The sequence below is a fragment of the Taeniopygia guttata genome, chromosome 10 (assembly GCF_048771995.1).
Source record: "Taeniopygia guttata chromosome 10, bTaeGut7.mat, whole genome shotgun sequence".
Taxonomy (NCBI): domain Eukaryota; kingdom Metazoa; phylum Chordata; class Aves; order Passeriformes; family Estrildidae; genus Taeniopygia; species Taeniopygia guttata.
In genome coordinates this window covers 7,781,544-7,800,935 of record NC_133035.1, presented here as the reverse complement: position 1 = coordinate 7,800,935, position 19,392 = coordinate 7,781,544, and the positions used below count along the sequence as shown (strand labels likewise).

At 40.6% G+C, this 19,392-nt stretch overlaps 1 protein-coding gene across 1 annotated transcript in view; it reads right to left on the bottom strand.

Annotated features, from left to right (window-relative positions):
• Positions 1-19,392, bottom strand: part of RFX7 (regulatory factor X7) — a 48,182-nt gene that overhangs the window by 7,593 nt on the left and 21,197 nt on the right. Inside the window, exons 2-8 of the mRNA XM_030281090.4 lie at positions 18,629-18,662; positions 11,648-11,730; positions 10,738-10,860; positions 4,673-4,789; positions 2,802-2,886; positions 1,934-2,141; positions 634-929 (exon numbers count right to left, since the gene is read on the bottom strand). Of these exons, the coding sequence (XP_030136950.1) occupies positions 634-929; positions 1,934-2,141; positions 2,802-2,886; positions 4,673-4,789; positions 10,738-10,860; positions 11,648-11,730; positions 18,629-18,662 (946 nt within the window). The remainder of the gene's footprint in view (positions 1-633; positions 930-1,933; positions 2,142-2,801; positions 2,887-4,672; positions 4,790-10,737; positions 10,861-11,647; positions 11,731-18,628; positions 18,663-19,392) is intronic.

The window sequence follows — 19,392 nt, the reverse complement described above, 5'->3', positions numbered from 1 at the left end:
CTATTGAAAGGGCCATTCTCATATAATCCTTCAGCACCTGGGACAAAAAGACAGACATACAAAGCTAAAGAGGAGAGGATGTGTTCAAAACACTGCTCATTGTTAAGGTTTCAAAACTGAGTTAAATACAAACTCACAATCAGACAGAAAAACTAGCTTACCTATCAAAATCAACAGTGAACATCTTAAAACCAAATAACCTTCCTGTACTCCCTAGCCCAATTTCATAAGGCTGAAAGACAAAAATATTCTGTACTACAGACATGCATTCAAAATAAAATTGTAACTGTCACTAAATGCACTGGGCCACCGAAAGGCAATTTAGATTCTGTATTAGGGCCTCAGTGACCCACACAACTGGTGTCAGCTCCCTCATCTAGTTAAACTTCATGTCCAGGCTCACTTTAATGACTTCAAAGATGAACTTGGCCTATGTTACATGGTCAGAATTCTGCTGCCTCTGTATCAATCCGGTAACTAATGAGCTATAACACACTGCAGACAGAAAAGCATCAAGGCACCCAAGCCCTTGAATGGAAACTATTCTAATCCATTGTCACCACTGCTTAGCTACTGGCAATGTACAACCTTTGCACAGGGTGGATTCTCTAGAGAATTGCTGGAGAGAATTACCGGTATGGGGCTGGGGACAGCAGCCACAACGATGCCAATAGGTGGAGGGGACAGAATGGCAGGACTTCCATTAGATATACTGGTCACACCGTTGGTTGCAGCACCTTCTGTTTTCTTTACTGGAGATTCTCCTGGCAAAGGAGACTGCAGTTTCTGTTCTTGCTGCTTCTTCTGGATCTTACGCTGAAGCTGCTGCTTAGCATCAACAGGAGATGGCAGAGTTTTCACTTGTGGTTGAAAAGAATTACTTTCAGCAGTAGGTATAAAAGCTGAGGGCTGGGGGATCCCTTTTATTCCTGAAAACGAAAGAAGGAGAACAAATTGCAACCAAACATACCCTGTCTGCTGTGGTGACACTTCTACATCTAACAGATAATATATGGCAGGCATCTCCAAAACCATTCTGGGAACACTTCCTCCATGAGTTGCTACCATCCATTTTATGTTTAAATATATTCAGCTTCAGTTGATTCCCACATTTGTGGCAAAACCTCTGTCTACTAAACAAGCTGGGCATTAGCTGCTAAAATACTCTGTATGAACCTCTCGTTCCTAATCATGTGAAATGGCAACTTGTGCATCAGCACAATCTCAGCCCGGTGCATGTCACTGAACTGGCAGCAGAGGGCGGCGGGCACGTTTCAGATGAGCCTTTAAAATCCAGCACCTGCCGTGGTTTTGTTTTGTTACCTGTTCTAAGGTAGCTTTAAATAAAAAATGTTTTCAGAAAGCTGTGGGTCTGTGTCACAGAGGAGTAGCTTTGAGCAGATGACATTATCTAATGGCCAAGGCATTAAATATAGTGCATCTAGTATCAGAATGGATCAAAACCTCTGTGTGATCAGGGATAATGGGGGAAAACAGCAAAAAGAGACAGAAAATTGTTTCCAAATTAGGGCAAGTTAGCAGATAGAAACACAGCTACACCAGCAGTCTATCTACAAACCAGCACTGTAGTAGCAACATACTCCTGTTCTAGTCAAGTATGTAAGTTCAGCACGATTACTCACATGCCCTGAAGCTCACATGCCCTTAAGTGCTTTAAAAGACCAGGATCCTCACCACAGGAATGGGAGGATCACCATCTAAACCTGTGACCAGTGCTGATTTTCAGATCTTTACCCAGATGACCAGCAAGAACAGTAATTTTCAGCAACATGACTAAAATCACATAAATGAATGCTGAATGCTCAGAGTCAGTGTTTAAGTTTGCCCTGAAGAGAAGTGCTTTCTCAAACCAAGCCGTTACTGCTCTCTGCTGGAAGATCCCCCATTTTGACATTTAGCATTATCTCATTACCTGCTGGTGCCCCTGCCATTACTGTTAAAGCTGCCATTGACTTGGTACCAATATAGTGACTTTTGACAAGGAAACGAGCCAATTCCAAAACTGTATCAAAAGGCTGGCTCAGCACTTTCTGGGCCCATTCACAAACAAGCCGGCAGGCCGCAGAGACTACTTCCTCATCCACACTTTGCAGCTGCCCCGATGGCTCTGCTCCGTCCAACTAAACCAAACAAACAAAGGAGGAAAGGTTACTTGAATTAATAAGGGTCATAAAGCATGAAAACAAAAATAGAAAGCAAATTATTATCAGAATCACATCAGAAGTTGGAGTAGTATGCTCACAGTTTTACATGAAATTATGAGAATGAGATCACAACATCAGTACCTTTCAAAATTAAATGTCTTAATAATTTACAGGTTGTTCCCAAAGGCATTATATGGAATTGACATTCCTGGAAGAAAATCACAGAATCCTAATATTTGGAGCACCAACAATTCATTTCCCCTGTATCCAGAGTCTTGTCAACTTAGTAGTCACTACTACCTAGGAACTGCTTATTTCACTGGAGTATCTCTTCCTTAGCACTGACTTTAAAAAATACAGTAAAAGTAAAACAGAATCAGAGTTTAAAACATGTATACAGTGGATAGGAACACTCTGGACATCTACCTCACCTCCTAAACTAGTTTAAGAGAATTGCAATTCATCATGAACTTTACAGAAAAAAACATTAAACACTGATTCAGAATATAAGAATCATAATAAAAATCTTAAAAGCTGAAAAGATCTTCACTTTGTTTTGAAAAGTTCTGACATAAAAACAGCATAATAAATGCTAACTTGCAGAAATATATATAAATAAGAAAATACATATCATACCCCATCTCCAGTTTTATGAAAGTCAAGGTTAGGCAGTGTTGGCATATGCACAAAAGCCTTCTTCCTCAGTCCACTGTAGCAATATGTGAACAACAATTAAGGTCTACCTTGTCTGCTTGTTAGCTGGGGGATAGAAGAGCAGTAATTCCTCTGATAACCCTCATAAGCTTCAAAAGCTAACTCAACACAGAACTAAGAATTCCTGAAATTAGCATGATCTCACAGCCAGTCAGAATCAGAAGTCTACCAATAGCTGCATTCATGGCCAGGTCATTGGGTTTCTCAATCCATGCAGAGATGCTGGGTATGATTAACTTCATTAGATAACTTAGAACAAGCACAAAACCATTCCAAGCAGCTCCAATTAGCTACTCAATATTAAAATAATTAACATAAATTTTGAGTAAACTCTCTTTCTAAAACAAGACAGGACAATTAATAAAAAAAAAGAAAATAAGTCAATCACTATTTAAAAATGCATTCTCAAACTTAGGTTCTACTTTGTTTCCTTCTCCTGAAGGACTTTCCCAAACTGAAGTTTCCCAGGACAAGATAAAGAGCCCGATGACTGCATTTCTTCCTAAGATTTCACACTATTCTTGAGGCACTCTCTCCTCATCCATGATAATTTTTCTGTAAAAATATAAAGACAGACTTTTTCTGACACTGATCTCATAATTTTGGTATACAAAAATATGCTCCCTTTATTATTTGTACTCACTGGTTTATAGGTCTAAAAATCAAATCAGCCTTTCTTTTTCCTTTCCACAGCATCATCTGGGAGCTCACACACACTGTCTTTTCCCCATGACACACAAATCCTTTGCAGGATCACTAGTTATTAACATTCTGTAAATATGTCTGTATTCTTTCCTAGGCCATGGAGTTTGCAATTGCTTGCATTAACCTGGATGAAGCATAATTACAGTAAAAGAAATCTAAGGAGCATGGGAATTACGGCAGGTATGAGACAAGGTCACATTTTCATCATTCTGAATTAGAAACATTGGAAATAGAACTTAAAGAGATCCCCTGCACCACGCAACAATTACACTGTATGAGTTCTTCCTTAAGACTCCTCTAGCTCTATCCAAACATGAGTACTAAGTTTCAGATTTCACTACTAGATAATCCAACACTGTATTTTATGAAACAGTTTAACTGACACATAACTTCTCCATTTACTACAGCATGGAAGGCTTTTTCCCTCAATGGAAGAGAAGCAATTCTGGGCTGCCTGCTAGCATTTAATTCTCTAAGTGCATGCTTCAAGTGAGACCTGGCAAAGGCCAGTACCACAGCAGATTCATATCATTACTGTTACTTCTTTTGGGTGCTTTGTAATTAGGGCCTACAAGCACCTCAATGTCTTTTAGCCTTTTCATGGTCTCCCTGCCCTGCTTACTGCAGGGCTTTGCCTATCCAGCACGTCAGGATGCAGTGAGAGCCAGCCCTGGGGAATGCAGCAGGTAGGACATTACTTCACCATGGCCTCTAAGGGCTCCCATGGGAAGGTGTAATTCTCAGCTCAGAAAAGAAAAATTCTGTCTGATGAAAAAGCTGGCTTGAAAATCACTAACAGTTTTGGTTCCTTTATTCCAATATCCCTTTGCACCGAATTATAGAACTTTTTTGATGCCTTGCTGCTGTGACAACTAAGTGTCAGAACCAAATTTAAGTACTTGTTTCCAAAGTTATATCTTGCAACCTAACACTACTGCAACTAATAATTTTTAAAGAACATTGGAAAAGTGTAGGCATTTTTTTATTCAACATTACTTCTACATTTAGTCGGCAGTTAAGCCACAATGACAGATGTTCTCCAGGCAAGAGCAGAACAAGTTACTGAGAAGCGTTCTAACAAAGGATATTTTGATTTGCCTCTTGTGCCTAGACGACGGGCCTTCATATTTGGAAAGACATTTTTCATGATCTTTCCAAAGTCAGCAGCACTTAATGGGTGGTAGCCAAGATTGTCACAATAGCTCCTGCAACAAAGAGAAAGAAAGCGTGAATGGAATCGTAGTTAATACAAGAGGCCAGCCTACATGCTAGACTCCAAAGGTTTTCAAAAGAAAACACTTATCCCCATCCATATTTAGAACCACATTTAACATTAATGAAGCTATCCACCACGAATTGAATGCATTAAAAATGTATAAACAGAGCTATTAATATCATAGTTTTTGCCTTGTTCTCTACTGAGTTCAAAGACAAGTCATGTGGAGACATAACAAGCAGCGGCACTATCTAGAGCACAGTTGAGATTTACTCCACATCTCAGTTTGAAGCATATGTTTCGATTCACATATTTCAGGACATAATAAAGCAGAGACCCTGCTCTAGCCAGAAGCACAGCTGAGTGTGGTAGGGCCTGCAGGAATATTTGAAAAGCAGTAAGTAAGAGATGTGTCAGTGTCCAGAGAAAGATTTTGCATATAAAATTTTTATTTAGTAGACCTCGACAGAATTAAACTTAAAAGATGCCTTCCCAGGGAACCAGCTTTATAGGTGTAACAAAAGCACATACTGAGGACCCAGTCCCTCTACCACTGTGGCTCTATTGAACTATGAGAGATGCTTGATTATAGACAACCCTATTTAACAGTACTAAATTAAAGAGATTCCAACTGCTGCTGCAAGTGAAGGTTGTCATGCAGATCAGTATATAGCCTGATGATATAGGGGAATAAAGAAACAAAACGTAATTATTTTGCCATCTTTACTTGTTCTAGTAAAATGGGCACTGTTATCTGTCTTCAGTTCTCAAAAAGCAAAAACAATTCTGATTCGGCATATGAGACATTTAAAAAATTACATTCTTGAGGCAGAGAACAAGAATTGTTGATTTTGCTGCAAAAGGTGACTATTCTGGAAAATCAGAAACATAAAGGAGAAAACCAGGACCTGCATTGGAAGTGCTTAAGGCTGCCCAAAGACAGCAACTCCTTGCACTGTTGCACAGACATTGATGTGCTGTGGCCTAAAATGTACCAGTATAAAACCTTCTCCATGAGATTCCCAACAGCCACAGCATCAACACGGGATAGCAACAACCTCCTATCCTGTGGGAAGTCCTATCAGCAATACACAAAAACAACCTGCCTCTGAAAAGGTGACTGCACACAATCAGTGTGGTTATCAGCAAGAGTGCAGAGAAACAATGACTTCACACCCCACAGTTGCCTCTGCCCTAACCAGGTACATACACACAAACCAACCCCGGAAACTCAGGTAGATGCAAAGGAAGAGCAGCAGTCTGAAACAGATGCTTCACCCCCAGCATCACTTAGTAACGATCTGCATTCAGTCAAAATGTCTTCTCTTCAAGTTGTAGCTCTGTAGAAAGCTGTATGTATTTCTTGAGATTTATGTATTTATGAGATTTATTTTCTTTCACCACTGCCTTTACCTTCTCAGTAAAAATATTAGTTACTACAGAGCAAGTATCTGCTGCTTTTACCCTGGCTCTATGTTGGCATCCTCCACTTGGAAAGCACCACCACAGATTTAATGATTTTGATGATGACAAAATGCAACATTTATGCTCTTAGGTGCTGACACTCCCCTGCAGAACCTCCCCACCACTTCCAGGGCCACTCTGTCCAAACCAGGATACATTGTCCAAACCATTGCCTACAACTGGCACACAGTCAGGCATCAGTCTTGTTTCTATGTAGAACATCAAGAAGCTTTATATCCAATTTATATACCAACACATTTCATTTCAATGTATGTCACTCACAGAAGCTGGTTTCTAGATATGTCCCTTTGAAGTTATTACAAAGGAATTCTCTGCTGCCTCACTGTACCCTCATAGGAATCACACATTGCTCTGTGTTTAATAAACAGATCTCTGTGTGCCTTTTGTCCGTTGCATCTTGCCAGGCCTCCCTACATTCAAACTTTAGACAGAAAATTCCTGAATGGAGGGTCTTTGCTGCTTACCAATGCTGATTACAAAACTTTAAATCTCAAATACCATTCAAAGAGGGACTCTCTGAATTTCTCTGCCATAGACAGTAGTATCTTTGATTAAAATTCAACAATGTCAGCAAAATAAAGTAAAAAACCAAAAAAAAAACCAAGCTAGCAAAACACCAGGATTAGGGACCTACTACTAACCTCAAAGTTAAAATTATTTCCCCCTTATGAGAAAATAAATAAATTAAAAGGGAATAAAGTTATCCATTCCTCGAGACTAGCACATCTGCTGTAAGACAATCACTTGCTAGCAGTAAAAACACAGTCTAAATGGTCCCCTCATATCCCCAGTGGAAGCTCCTGCAAGCCTGTGCATTCTGAGCTATCAGTATTATGGAATTTCAGTCTTCAGACAGATCACCCTACATGGCCCTCCCCCTCCTGGCTCGGCCCAGAACCCTCCATGTCCGTCTGCAGTCTCTCATTGACTTGACAGGACATACCAGGAGTGTCCTCCCTGAAGCTCTTCTCTCTGCTCCTTGTGCTCTTGGCACATCGCTGAGCCCAGGAGCTGTTTTGCTCTCTGAAGGGTGGGTGGGAAACAGACTGGGGGAGGGAGGGAAGGCCTAAGCAGAGACAGGAATGACAAGGGACACGAGGTTGCTTTGTTCCTTTGTGCAGAGCTCCCCTACATGATAAGCAGAAAAGGCGCTGGTTTTTTTTTTTTTTTTGTAAGATCTTCAAATTGAACGTACTCCAGACATAAAATACACTGAGAGCACATCTGAATTAAAATACACCAAAAAATATTAACCAAAAAGCTGATGAAGAGAGGCTATGCAGCCCAGCTTACACAGCTTCCTGGGCAGAAAAAAATAGCATGAATAGCAAATGAAGAACCTATCAAATGAAACAAAATAGAATTCTTGGTTTATCCAATACCGAAAACAATTGGTCTCCAAAAATGGGTTAGAGTCAAGAACCTCAGAAAGATGTAGGCTCTCATTAGGCTGACAAATAATGCTGGCACTTAAATGCATCCTTATAATCAAATAGGATGGAAACCAGATGTCTGAAAACCACTAGAGAAATGAAATTGCAGGTCAGACTCCCAGGAGCAGCAGCAGAGGTGAGAAACAAGTGCTTTAAGTCGAGTTTGATTGGCTTTCAAAGGAATTATATGGGTAGTTGCTTATGACACAGGACTAGACTTTGCAACACAATCAGTCCCATCCTATTCTTATCAGAAAATATTATATAAAAACCCTGGATAAGCACTACCCAACAAGATTAGTATGTACCTTGTGTCCTTTATGTGTTCAACAGACATAGTATACCTATACCTACTGGCCTCGTCTGTGTTAGCTTCTGAATATTCTTCTAACTTGTTGGTTAATATTCTTAACAGTGCATATAATCTATGCATCAGGTGGCACCAAGTGGCCTAGCAGTCAGTAAAGCAAGGATTAATGATTTACAGATTCAAGGAAAGAGATACAGGATGACTCAAAAGACCTCCTAATCCATATTAAGCGTATCAAGTCAATCTTCAGAACACCAAACTTAAATATGAATAACTTTTGTCCCTTACGTCACAGCAATAGAAATAAGGTAAGTGTTTACTCAAGAGTTTTCTGAATGCTCAACAAATCATTTTGTGGGCAAGTAAGGATTTTGCCTGCATAAGGACTGCAGGACTGCAAATAGATTTGAAATCCTAATTCTCTAACTCAGCTAAATCTACACATGGTTGTGTGCAGAAGGATGTTTTCTAATAGGGACAAGATACCCAAGTAAAACTGACTTACATGAAAACACTGAAAGGATCTAATGGGAAGCAGCATCCATTCACTGCATGCTGGATAACATGCTGGGCACCTCCCCTTGAGCTTCCATACTTTCTAGCCTGTATTCCCACCTAACTCTCAGAGGAAGATGGCAGAAGAACTTTGAGGACCCAACAGAAACCCAGCCTCTTACAGCTCAATGTATTCTGTCAGTACAGGCAGCATCACAGCACCAACAAGAGGTGAACCAGTTCCCATCTACCTCCTTTCTAAAATTCAGCTGCAAGCTCTCAGCCTTCCCAAGTGCTACTGCCTTATATTGTGATGCATTTTTAATTTATCCCTTTCAAAAGAAAGATGAATCCACTCACTTTTATCCAGTTAGAAACATGAATTCACCCTTAAAATGAAGAGTAACAAAGCACAAAGAGTCACTGTATTGAGTAAGCCCAGTGAGAAGGGGCTACTGAAATATGGAGGAGCTGAAAACACTATCAGCACTTGCCAATGGTGAACTTGTGTGGAGTGCAAGCTTCTGTCTTTCCCTCTTCATAGAAAAAAAATATGGAAGGTGATGCAAAAGGCTGGTAGTTTTGCAAGATTTATTTTGACCAAAATTTAGGGCAGGAATGAAGATGCTGGTATGATGCAGCAGTCTTCTGAAGTCTTGCACTTTTGGTTTACACATGCAGAGTGCATAAGCTTGCTTATGTGAGCTCATGCAAGATCCATCTCTACACACAGAAGAGAGAAATGGTAACTGGTTAATATAACAGAACTGAGTTTTGTGAGGTCTTAGCACCCTTAGGTAAAGAAAAAAGACATACCAAAACTAACTCGCATATTTATATGCCTGTTCCTCACATCCCACTCCAAGACTACTTCTCCTTTTGGGTGTAAGAATAGCTCATGAAAATATTCAAAGAAACGGAACGTTTTAAAAACAGAACAGAATCTTTCAAAGGAGAACAGATTCTAAACATTTGATATTTTTCCTGAATATTTGCTTACCACCCTTATTTTGTTAGGGAAAAAAAATACAATACACAAATACTTGATGCAGCTACATACAAAGCCATCCAAATTTCACACTCCACAATCTGTAGATGATGATATTTCTGGGCATCTGCAGCTTGGCACAGCATGGAAGCCAAGCAGATTTGTTGCTGAAGCAGGCCATAAATTATTTAATAAGAAATATATTTAAGAATAAGGCTCCCATCTCTCTCGCGCACAGCAGCTGCCGCTGTTGCCGTGTCTGCGCGAGCGGCTGCTGCTCGGGGATTGGCCACCGCAGCGTGTCTGTGCCATTGGCTGCACTGCCAGGCTGCGTCACGCTCCTGCCCGTGCAGGAGCTCAGAAATAGGTGTGTGCATGTTTATCAACCCCAGGCAAGCCAATGCCATCACGCTTCAGCTCAATCAGAGTAAAACACTTCAGCAGAGAGTTAATTAAAAAGAGGCATTTGCAGAAGGCAATCCTGCAATAACAATTACTATGGGGTGAATCTTGTAGGCACTTAGGAGGTGAAGGGATTCAGCTCCCTGCAAATTACAGTAATCGTTCAGATTATGGAAATATTCATACTAGATCACAAATCTGTTATTCATCTTCAGGCAACTAGGCTGAGGATGATTATTTCTTTCCCCCTCCCCCATGGGGTATGTTCTGTAAATGAATTCAAATCCAACTTTCATCAGACAGCTCTCTCTCCCTTGCTTCTAATCGCTTCCTCATTACACGGTAGCTTTGAGACTTGACAACACAGACTCACAGTGGCCTTGGTTACTGGTTTCATACATATTCAGATATATTGTGCCTCTGTAGAAATCAGGTTTGCTGCAGGAAGGTCCAATATTTATGCATTATTCTGGAAAGAAAGGTGCGATGGGCAAGATCATATGTGCAAAACAGCTGCAGCTATGGGGAACAATTCAACCCCTCACCCTTGTTAAGGCTGTCATATAGGTATGTAAACAAGCAGACTAGCACACATTGTAAGATAGTAACTGATGCTTTTTACCTGTGCCACTGCACAAAACAAACCCAGTATTCATTCATTCACCTGATACTGATATTCACTTGGTAAGAAACACCTGTACCTTTCCTTCAGCAACTGTACATGTAATGCACAATTTAAACATCACAGTCTTCAGAGGCAGTAGTAACGAATATAGTTTGCCACAGAACACTGCACTGGCTAAAGCTGTACACATGGCACTCACTTGTACTCATCATAAACCTCCTGCTTGGGCAGGGATGTCTCGGGGTGCTCTTCCAGGGTGTTGCGTATCCACGAGAAGGCGTGCATCTGCTGGGCACGGCTGGAGGACATGGAGAGCTGATCGCTGGGGAGAGAACGAGCGGTGCTGATGAGGACATGGCTCTATAGAGGACTTAATAATCGTCTGCCTATACGGGTGGACAGACACCAGAGACAAAAAAGGCCTGCTCCTCATGGATTTACCTATTCCTTGAGCCTTGGGCAGCAGTTTCTCCCTCTTTCATCTACAATTTAACAAAGAGACTGCACACTCAAGTCCTTGACTGATACACAGCTGCAAGTACACAGTGACTCTTAAATTTATTATTCCTTGCTGGCCACCTCTAAGCTTCTGCCCACTGAGTTGGCCAGCTGTCCTTTGGGAACACCCAGTTTTCCCAGGAGATACTCAGTGTTTCCTATAGGCATCTGCCTGCCTATAACCATCCTACTGGGAAGAGGTTTATTTTGTGACACTCTGATCTGCGGGCTGGTTTTCTAGAACTTCCTTTAGTCAAGCAAGTGTTACCAGAAATACCATCAGTTTTTTCTTTCACCCACCATCACATTGGTGTTGCTATTTTATGACTTCATACATAAACAGTGTAGGAACAATGACACAGACTGTGAAACACTTTCTCTGATGACTCTTTCATTTCAGGATATTTATAATCACAAGCTTTTCATGCAATAAGAGATTCTAATGTTTAAAAAAACCCTCAACATCTGATCTTTAGGAAAACAAGAGTACTTAATGTTTAATAAAGGTTGCTTCTGCTACCAACATCATGTGAATGATTCCTCAGCAGTTAAGTGCCACAGGAAGCAAAGCAAGTTTTCAGTATTAGCTGTTCACCTTTACACTCACATACCTTTTATCTCCATTGTTGGGACCCGAAGGCAGCTGAAGGTAGAGGTAGAGTTTCTCTAGGTCTGTAAACTTCTCAACTTCTTGCTAGGTAAGGTGTTTTGGTTTGGAAAAAAAAAAAGTAGAGAGAGGTAGGAGAGGAAAAAGCAAGTAAGAATAGTTGAACCTGACAGCTAAAAACTGTCACCTGACAGTGTATTTCTAAATAATATAATTTCAAATAAGAATATATTTATATATGTGAAGGAACACGACTGTGAGCACTATGTGACTAGAAATGTGATTTCCTATTTTATTCGCACATCATCACCCACCAGAAAGCACTTACTACAATTACAAAATTCACATACAATAAAGCAGAATCTGGAAAAATGTTAACAACAGATTGCTTCTGTAACCAGACATGTAACATGAAAACCTGGTCTTGTCAGAGCACACATGAAGCACCTCTGAGAATCCAGAATCACAACCAGGACACGATCCTCACAGGTAAAACTTCCCCTGGTGTATGCAGTCAGCGATTGCTACACAGAGACTAGATTTTGGTCATCTGAAACCAGCACATGGACTTAAAAATAGAAGGAAAATGAACTGTGATAACATGCTTAGGGCCTCAGCAGCAATGCAAAGAAAGCCATGAAGAGGAAGCACAGGGGGTTTCCTTTGGGAAGATGCTACAGAAACACTGCCTGAGCCGGTGCTCCACCAGGACAGAGTTGGAGACTCACATGATCCTTTTTGAAGTCAGAATACAGCTTCTGGATTACTGCTAATTCTCTTTGTCTTTACTGGTGTCTTACTGCCAGTGTAATATTTTCCAGAAGCAACAGAAAAGAGGAGGGACCAACATGCAGTGAGACCTGGATCACTTCAGCAGTGAGCAGAATGGGGAGTGGGGAAACCAAAAACCTGAACTTCACTTCAAACTGGGGCTCCCTACCAGACCCAGTCACATCCAGACCAACCTTGCCAGCACAAAAGTGACAGCAGCACAGGAAGGAGGCTCCACTTCCTCCTCCCTGCCCCCAGACCCTGCACAAGGACTGGTGGGACACGGTATGCAGGGAAGGGAGCTGGGAGAGCACAGGGGCTCAACAATCCCAGCCAGCAAACCCCAGCCCAGCAGTGCTGCACAGAACGGGGCCACCAGCGATGCCACAGACCTGCCCGAGCCAAGAGAAACACTTCCAGCAGCACACAGGTAACGCAGACACTGGATGTGTTGCTTTTATAAGCTGCAGCAAACCACAATATTTGGTTGGGGTTTTTTCCTCTGACAAACTCTTGAAATTTGCTGACACTGATTTCTGTGTGGCTCTACAGCAGCTTACACAGCAGTGGTGCTCAGACCACCAAGTACCAGAGAGGTATTTCTTAATAATGGGTGCATTTTGTCAAATTCTCTGTTTCATCTTTCCTGGATGAATAACAGCATTTAAATTGGTGGGTTTTCCTTTAGCAAGTTCATTATTGCAAAGTCAACGCTCGCCAAAGAAAGAATTTACAGGAAATTAATCATTTTTGAGATGACAGAAATTTAACAAGAAACTTTGCACTTCATTATTAGACATCCTTTTGTCCAAGGAACTTAGCCTTTTTTGTTTGAAATGGCAAAAGCCCGAGCAGCACACCAAAGGGCACTGTCTGGGTGGGATTACCTTGCATGGTAAGCACTACTTCATGAGACAAAAGCATCCCAGGCAAAATAAATTCCCCCGCCACACCCCGTGAGTCTGACACTGAAGTGAAAGACAAGTTCTCCCTTCCAAATCTATGCCCAAGTGCAACACAGGAGGCAAGGTTTTAGGAGAAATATGAAACCTTCCATCAAAATACATTGCAGTAGTGTCAGTGCCCACTGCAGCTGAAGCCATTTCTGGGTCATGGTAGGATGAAGGGGCTGTGTGAAGGGCCCTGTCTGAGCCTCTCTGCTACACAGTCCCCTAATTAAAGAAAAACAAAACAACAAAGAGCCCCAACAACGAAAGAAAAAATGTGACTGGGATTGTGTTAGCAGAACCTTTTCCAAAGGATGTGAGTGAGCCAGTCACTCTCCCATGAGCAAAACTGCCTCGCTACATCTGAGGTGGCTGATTACAGCTTCCTCTCATCCATCCATGGCAGAGGCAGCTGGAGAGTGATGTGATCTCACTGCCTGCACTCAAGCCCCACTCCTCTCCATGCCTGGCCCTAGGCAGCACTTTCTGCACAACTCCTTCAGTTTCCAGCAACAGTAGCAGGGAAACCCTGGAAGGCAGGACCTCCTCAGAGTGGGAGAATTAAAAGAAGTCACAGGCAGTTCACAGAGGTAATCCTACCTGGCTGATAATTAGATAAACCTAAGCTTATTAGATGAGACTGAATCTATTTAGAGAAAATCATCTTGAAACTGAGTAAGTGGCAGCAAGGAGATGGAGTGTGACAGTCAGTGCAATTAGATTTGGGAAAGACAAAAAAGCATTTTGTTCAGTTAAAATTTGTTAAACAGTGTTTTGTTTAGGCTGTTTTCTCTACACATATTTGAAACCCTCAAAACTTGGTTACAGTCTTGGTAAGTACAGTCTCTTCAAACTTAGCCATCCATCAGTTCTCAATGCTAAAAGTCCGGTGAATCCAGTAATAACTGCAGTTGCTGTTACTACAATTGTTCAAAGCATCAAAAATTTACAATTTCTTAATGCAATCAGAATCACAGAATTTGGGAAATTGGAGGAGCACTTCAGCTGTTCTACTAACTGACCAAGAAGAAAAAGGTTCATTCATTCCATGTTATTCTTTGTGCTAGGCTGGATGCATATGGAAATAAGTAAAAAGAAACAAGAACACAAAATATTCTATAAATTCCCACCCCAATCTCCAAATACGTCAACAGTGTGGAAAAAATAGGTCATTAGAGTGGAAGAGAAAAGGAATGATGCCATTTGAGTGGCATCAAAAGGAAGAATGTGATGTTGGCACCATCGTGGACAAACTCCCCTTTAACAGCCTGTTAAAGCTTATGCTACTGTTCTAAAAACCACAGAGCCTGTGCTATGTCTGGGGAATCCTTTTCTGCTATTTAAAAGGATCTAAGTAAAAATCCTGTTTGAAGTATCCTGACCTTGATTGACTAGTTCTATCACATCAGATGAAGATGGTCTAATTCTCCAAAGGCTATTTATAAATCATATTTCTTGAAGTTGCATTAGAAAAATGCACAAGCATTCTAAACTGCTTGCAGGACACTGAGGTGTAAAGCCAGCACAAAGCATTGCCTCTGGTACTCATGCTCTTCATACATTACCTTTATCCCCTGCAACTGGAACCATAAAAACAAAGGAAGATTCAAAGAAGATGGGGAACAGGCAATGTTCATACTAATTTTTACAACTTGCCTTCAATTTAGCCAAAAATCCATCAAGCACTCAAAATACCTCCATAATCCTATATACTGAGACAGAAAAACTAAGGGCAAAGAATTAAAAACCTCAAGTCACAGCTAAGCAAAGACTTTCCGTAACACACAAAGGAACAGACATCTCTGCGATTTCTATTCCAACAGTTACCAAATACAGACAGATAACTACAGAAATGCACAAAATAAGTAGCAAACAAATTAAACCACACAGATCTGCTCCAAATGAATCTGTCCTTTTGATGCCTAAGATAGACAAAGAACAAGATTTTCATTGAAACAGATGCAACTTTCTTTATAATTTTAACAGGCATTTTGATTGAGTAAAATAAACACCTGTGAAATAAACCAGAATGACCAAAATTATGTGGGGTAGGGTTTTTAAAAATGAAAATAGCAGGTTTTGATATCTGTTTCCATTCTGGGAGACACTAACTTGCCACTGCAAGTTTCTGCAGCATAAAGAGACAAAGACCTATTTAGCATAAGGTTAAGGACTTAATCTGTGCTATAGGAAACAGAGTTTATTCATGCTTCTGCCTGAAGCAGAGAACCTAGAGATCTGAACATGAATCCCCAAAATCAAAGAATGTATTTCAGGGTTCCTGACCTTGGTGGATTGTTTTTCTCCTTCTGGTTTCCTCTGACTACTGATCTACTGTCAGGTCACAAACATTAGTCAAGCTTAAATTCAAAGCTGTCAAAAGTGATTACCAAAGGAAAACTCCAAGCAAAAAACCCATGTGCTTTTTCTGGATTGTTTACCTAGTCGGGCCAAACTTTAAATAAGATAGAAGAATATTGTAAGAAACAATCAGAAGAGCTGCTACTTCTGTCATGTGCACAGTGCAAATGTCATTCAAATTTGAACTATTTCAAATTTCCATAATGAAAGCAGAATTACAGGTTATTTTTGTCCTCAAGTTTGGATAAGGGGAGCTGAAGGCCAGGGGCACACTGCAAGCTTTATGCAAGACTACTGTTTTAGAGAGCATGGACTGCTCTTAATATTTCTTTCCACATTTTGAGTATTTATAGACAACTATACTCTAATCAAAGTGAAAAAGGCTGTGCCAATGGCAATGTAACTTGCACCTACTGGCAGAAAGGCCCTGAAATTTGTCATACTTCAGCAGAACAAATATCTATTATTTAACAACCAGAACTAAAAATAGCAAAGTAGTCAAGCATTCATCTCCCCACTCTATGAATAGAGAAACAAAAAGCAAAGGTGAATTACTCTAGGTCAGATGGTTTGTTGGAATTATCACAGAAGATAACAGAAGACAGAAAATAACTAATACTAAAAACACCCTTTTATTCTAGAAAGCAGCTAATAAATACATTTTATATACTTTATCTCAGCAGAAGGAGGAACATATTTCACGTGTTAAACATTCCAAACAAGCCCTAAAAAGACATGGCAACTTTTTTCTGACAGTGCCCAAGCACAGCTGCCAAGGGTTCATGGAGCTTCTGCCTGTCTCCTGCAGGGCCCAAGAGACAAGTGGCACCTTTGCTGCCACAGCGCTGACAAGACATTGCCTCAGCACAGCCACAGCACCAGCAGCTGTGGTTTCCACGGCCATTGATCCAGCACTCTCTCACCAGCACTGACCTCTTTTCAGAGGACTAAGGAAAGAAACCTTGGCCTTCCTGCTGAGTGACTATATGGAGCAAATAATTTTAAAAATCGGGTTCAAAAGTTCACTTAGTATGTGGCTACAAATATAACAAGCGAAATCATAAGAGAATCTACTGCTAGACATGTTTACTACAGTTAAAAAGATGCTATAATGAATTTTTAATGACTGTTTACACCACAATTCTTGCTAATTATCTTTTTTGGATTGCACAGTGTACAATGATTTTTCTTATGATCTCCCAGAAACCGATATGTCGGAATGTGAGTGGTGCAGTGTAACAAGTTGAAGGCAGGTTAACTCTGGACTCTTGTATGAGCAGCTGCAGTCTCAGTGCCCTTACACTGAGAGCTGTGCTGTGAGCCACCTCCACACCAGGCTACTGCCATCACCTCTGCTTCTTCCTACTTCTCTCCCTGCTGAACTGTGCTGAACTTGGCAGCCTACAAACATTTGTGTGCAGCTTTGCACACGGGGCTGGGACTGATGCTAAGGAGGGATTCAGAGCTACACAGACACAGCCTTTCAGTTCACCATGCTTTTAGATTCTGTCTTGCAGCTCACAGCTTTCCAAAGCACTTAAAACCACAGAAACCATTTTGCCAGAATTCAGGTATATTTTGATTTCCTCAAACTATTCTGATCTTGGATTTTTCTTTTTTAAACCTGAACAGCATTAGATCTACCTTTGCTAACCTAGAGTGGCTTTTCCACTGTTGACACAACTCCTCTGAACTCATCAGCAGGACAGACAAGGAGGCATCTGGAACAGAAAATTAGACCATCAGGGCACTGCTGCTCTTGACTTGTTCCAAGTCAAGCCATGGAAACTGCTTTGTGTCCAAGACTTCTCTGTCAATCCAAAGGATGAGACCTACCCAATGCCCTCAATGCAAACTGATAATCCCTGCCTCAGTACACAAAGTCTATAAATCTGCAGAATTTAATGCAAAAATAGTCCTATCGTAATTCCATTTTCTTAAAACAGACTGACAAAAGTAGATGACTGGTTAGCCTCCTACTTATTTACTCCCTCTCCAATGCTACTTAGAAACATCCCAACATCCCTTTTTTTTTTCTACAAAAATAGCTGGTGTTAAGAGTTTTACAAATGCAGTTTTGCAATCTGTCCTTTTACCACTGAAGACTCGCATACAAAATTAAGATTTAAGGCACCTGCTTGGCGTTCACAAATGTCAATAAGGAATAAAGGGCACAAAAATTACATTCTGCATCCCTATTCACACTATGTGCATCCAAGAACTTTTAAACAGAGGTTAAATGGGGTCTAAAGTTTATCTGAAACATAGTAAAGCTTTAAATTTTATACAATAATAAATGAAAACATTTTAAGGCAAGACAATTCAGAATTAAGCTTTGATTATGTGGCTTCGAAGAGTATTCTTTGTTAGTTCAGCCATACTATATGAAAGTATTCAGATGGTTGTCTATGACACTTTTTTGTCTTATCCACTGGTACTTCTGGATTAAGTGCTGAAGGTATAAAGTCAGGATAAGCAATTCCTTCCAGTCCCAAAGATTTATGAACTCAAGATTCTGATTTAAAAAAACTTGCAACCCGCTCACTACTAAAAACAAATAAAACCTCTTTCTGAACTAGTGCTTCCTAAAAATAATCGTTTATCACTGCCTAGATCCTGTCATTTTAATGCACAAATGAAGATGATGTTTTTGCAATTCCAAGGGCCTTTTCCACTTCAAAAAATGATCTCTCTGCCCTAAGCAGCACAGCAGAGCTAACAGGACCTGCAGTGTTGCACATTTCTGGGAAAGTACCTGAGATGGTAACTATTTTTCATCACATTCAGTGGTAGTACCTTCAAGTACTGCTAAGGAAAGGCTTGATAATAGCTGTCAGTCTCCAGAGCCATCTATTTTGGTCTTGCAGCTCATTAAATATTGAAAAGCGTTCTGGAGTTGTACTTACCAAAATGCAGTCCACTTTAGATTGTACAGTTTTGCTAGATGTGAGGGAAGAAAGAGAGAAGAGAAATATAGAATTAGTCTAAAATCAATGACAAAGACATTACATATAAGAATTTCTATCATTGCACTACAGGCTTTATATCTTACTCTGAATTATCCTACTAGTCTATGGAATAATAGTCAGCTATTTGTCTGTAGAAAGTCACCCAAACTTAACTGCTTGCTAGAATTCTTGCTGCTTGTTCTTTTACATAAGAACTGAATTTTAAAATGAAATACCACTGTAACTATTATCCCAAGCTGCAATGCAGCCAGGATGGATATCACAACTTTTACTGTAGCTCTTATACAATTCAAATACTTTTGACTTGTTTATCTGTAAACACAATTACATCCCCTTCTCCCCATGCTTCAGTAAATCCCACCACTTCAAGGCATGTACTTCTAGCTCTCCAAAGAGCTGCTACAAGGCACACAGCTGTTATTCCACTGGCAACTCTGGAGTTTTCCAAGTTAGTCTCTCTATCTCCCAGCTGGCTTATTAAGACTACACTGGGTGGGGATTCAATAGAAATATGCCAGGAATGACCTCAGTGCATGTGCCAAGGCGGGCAAACAGTATGGAACTTATTATACTTCCTATAAACACACCCATGAGCAGCTCTTGTGTTTCTTAAGGGTGCTGTACTTCACATGCTTCATCTGACAGCATTAGTTGAAGGCATTGTACCACTGCTCTGAAGAGGAGCAGGTTTCCCACACAGA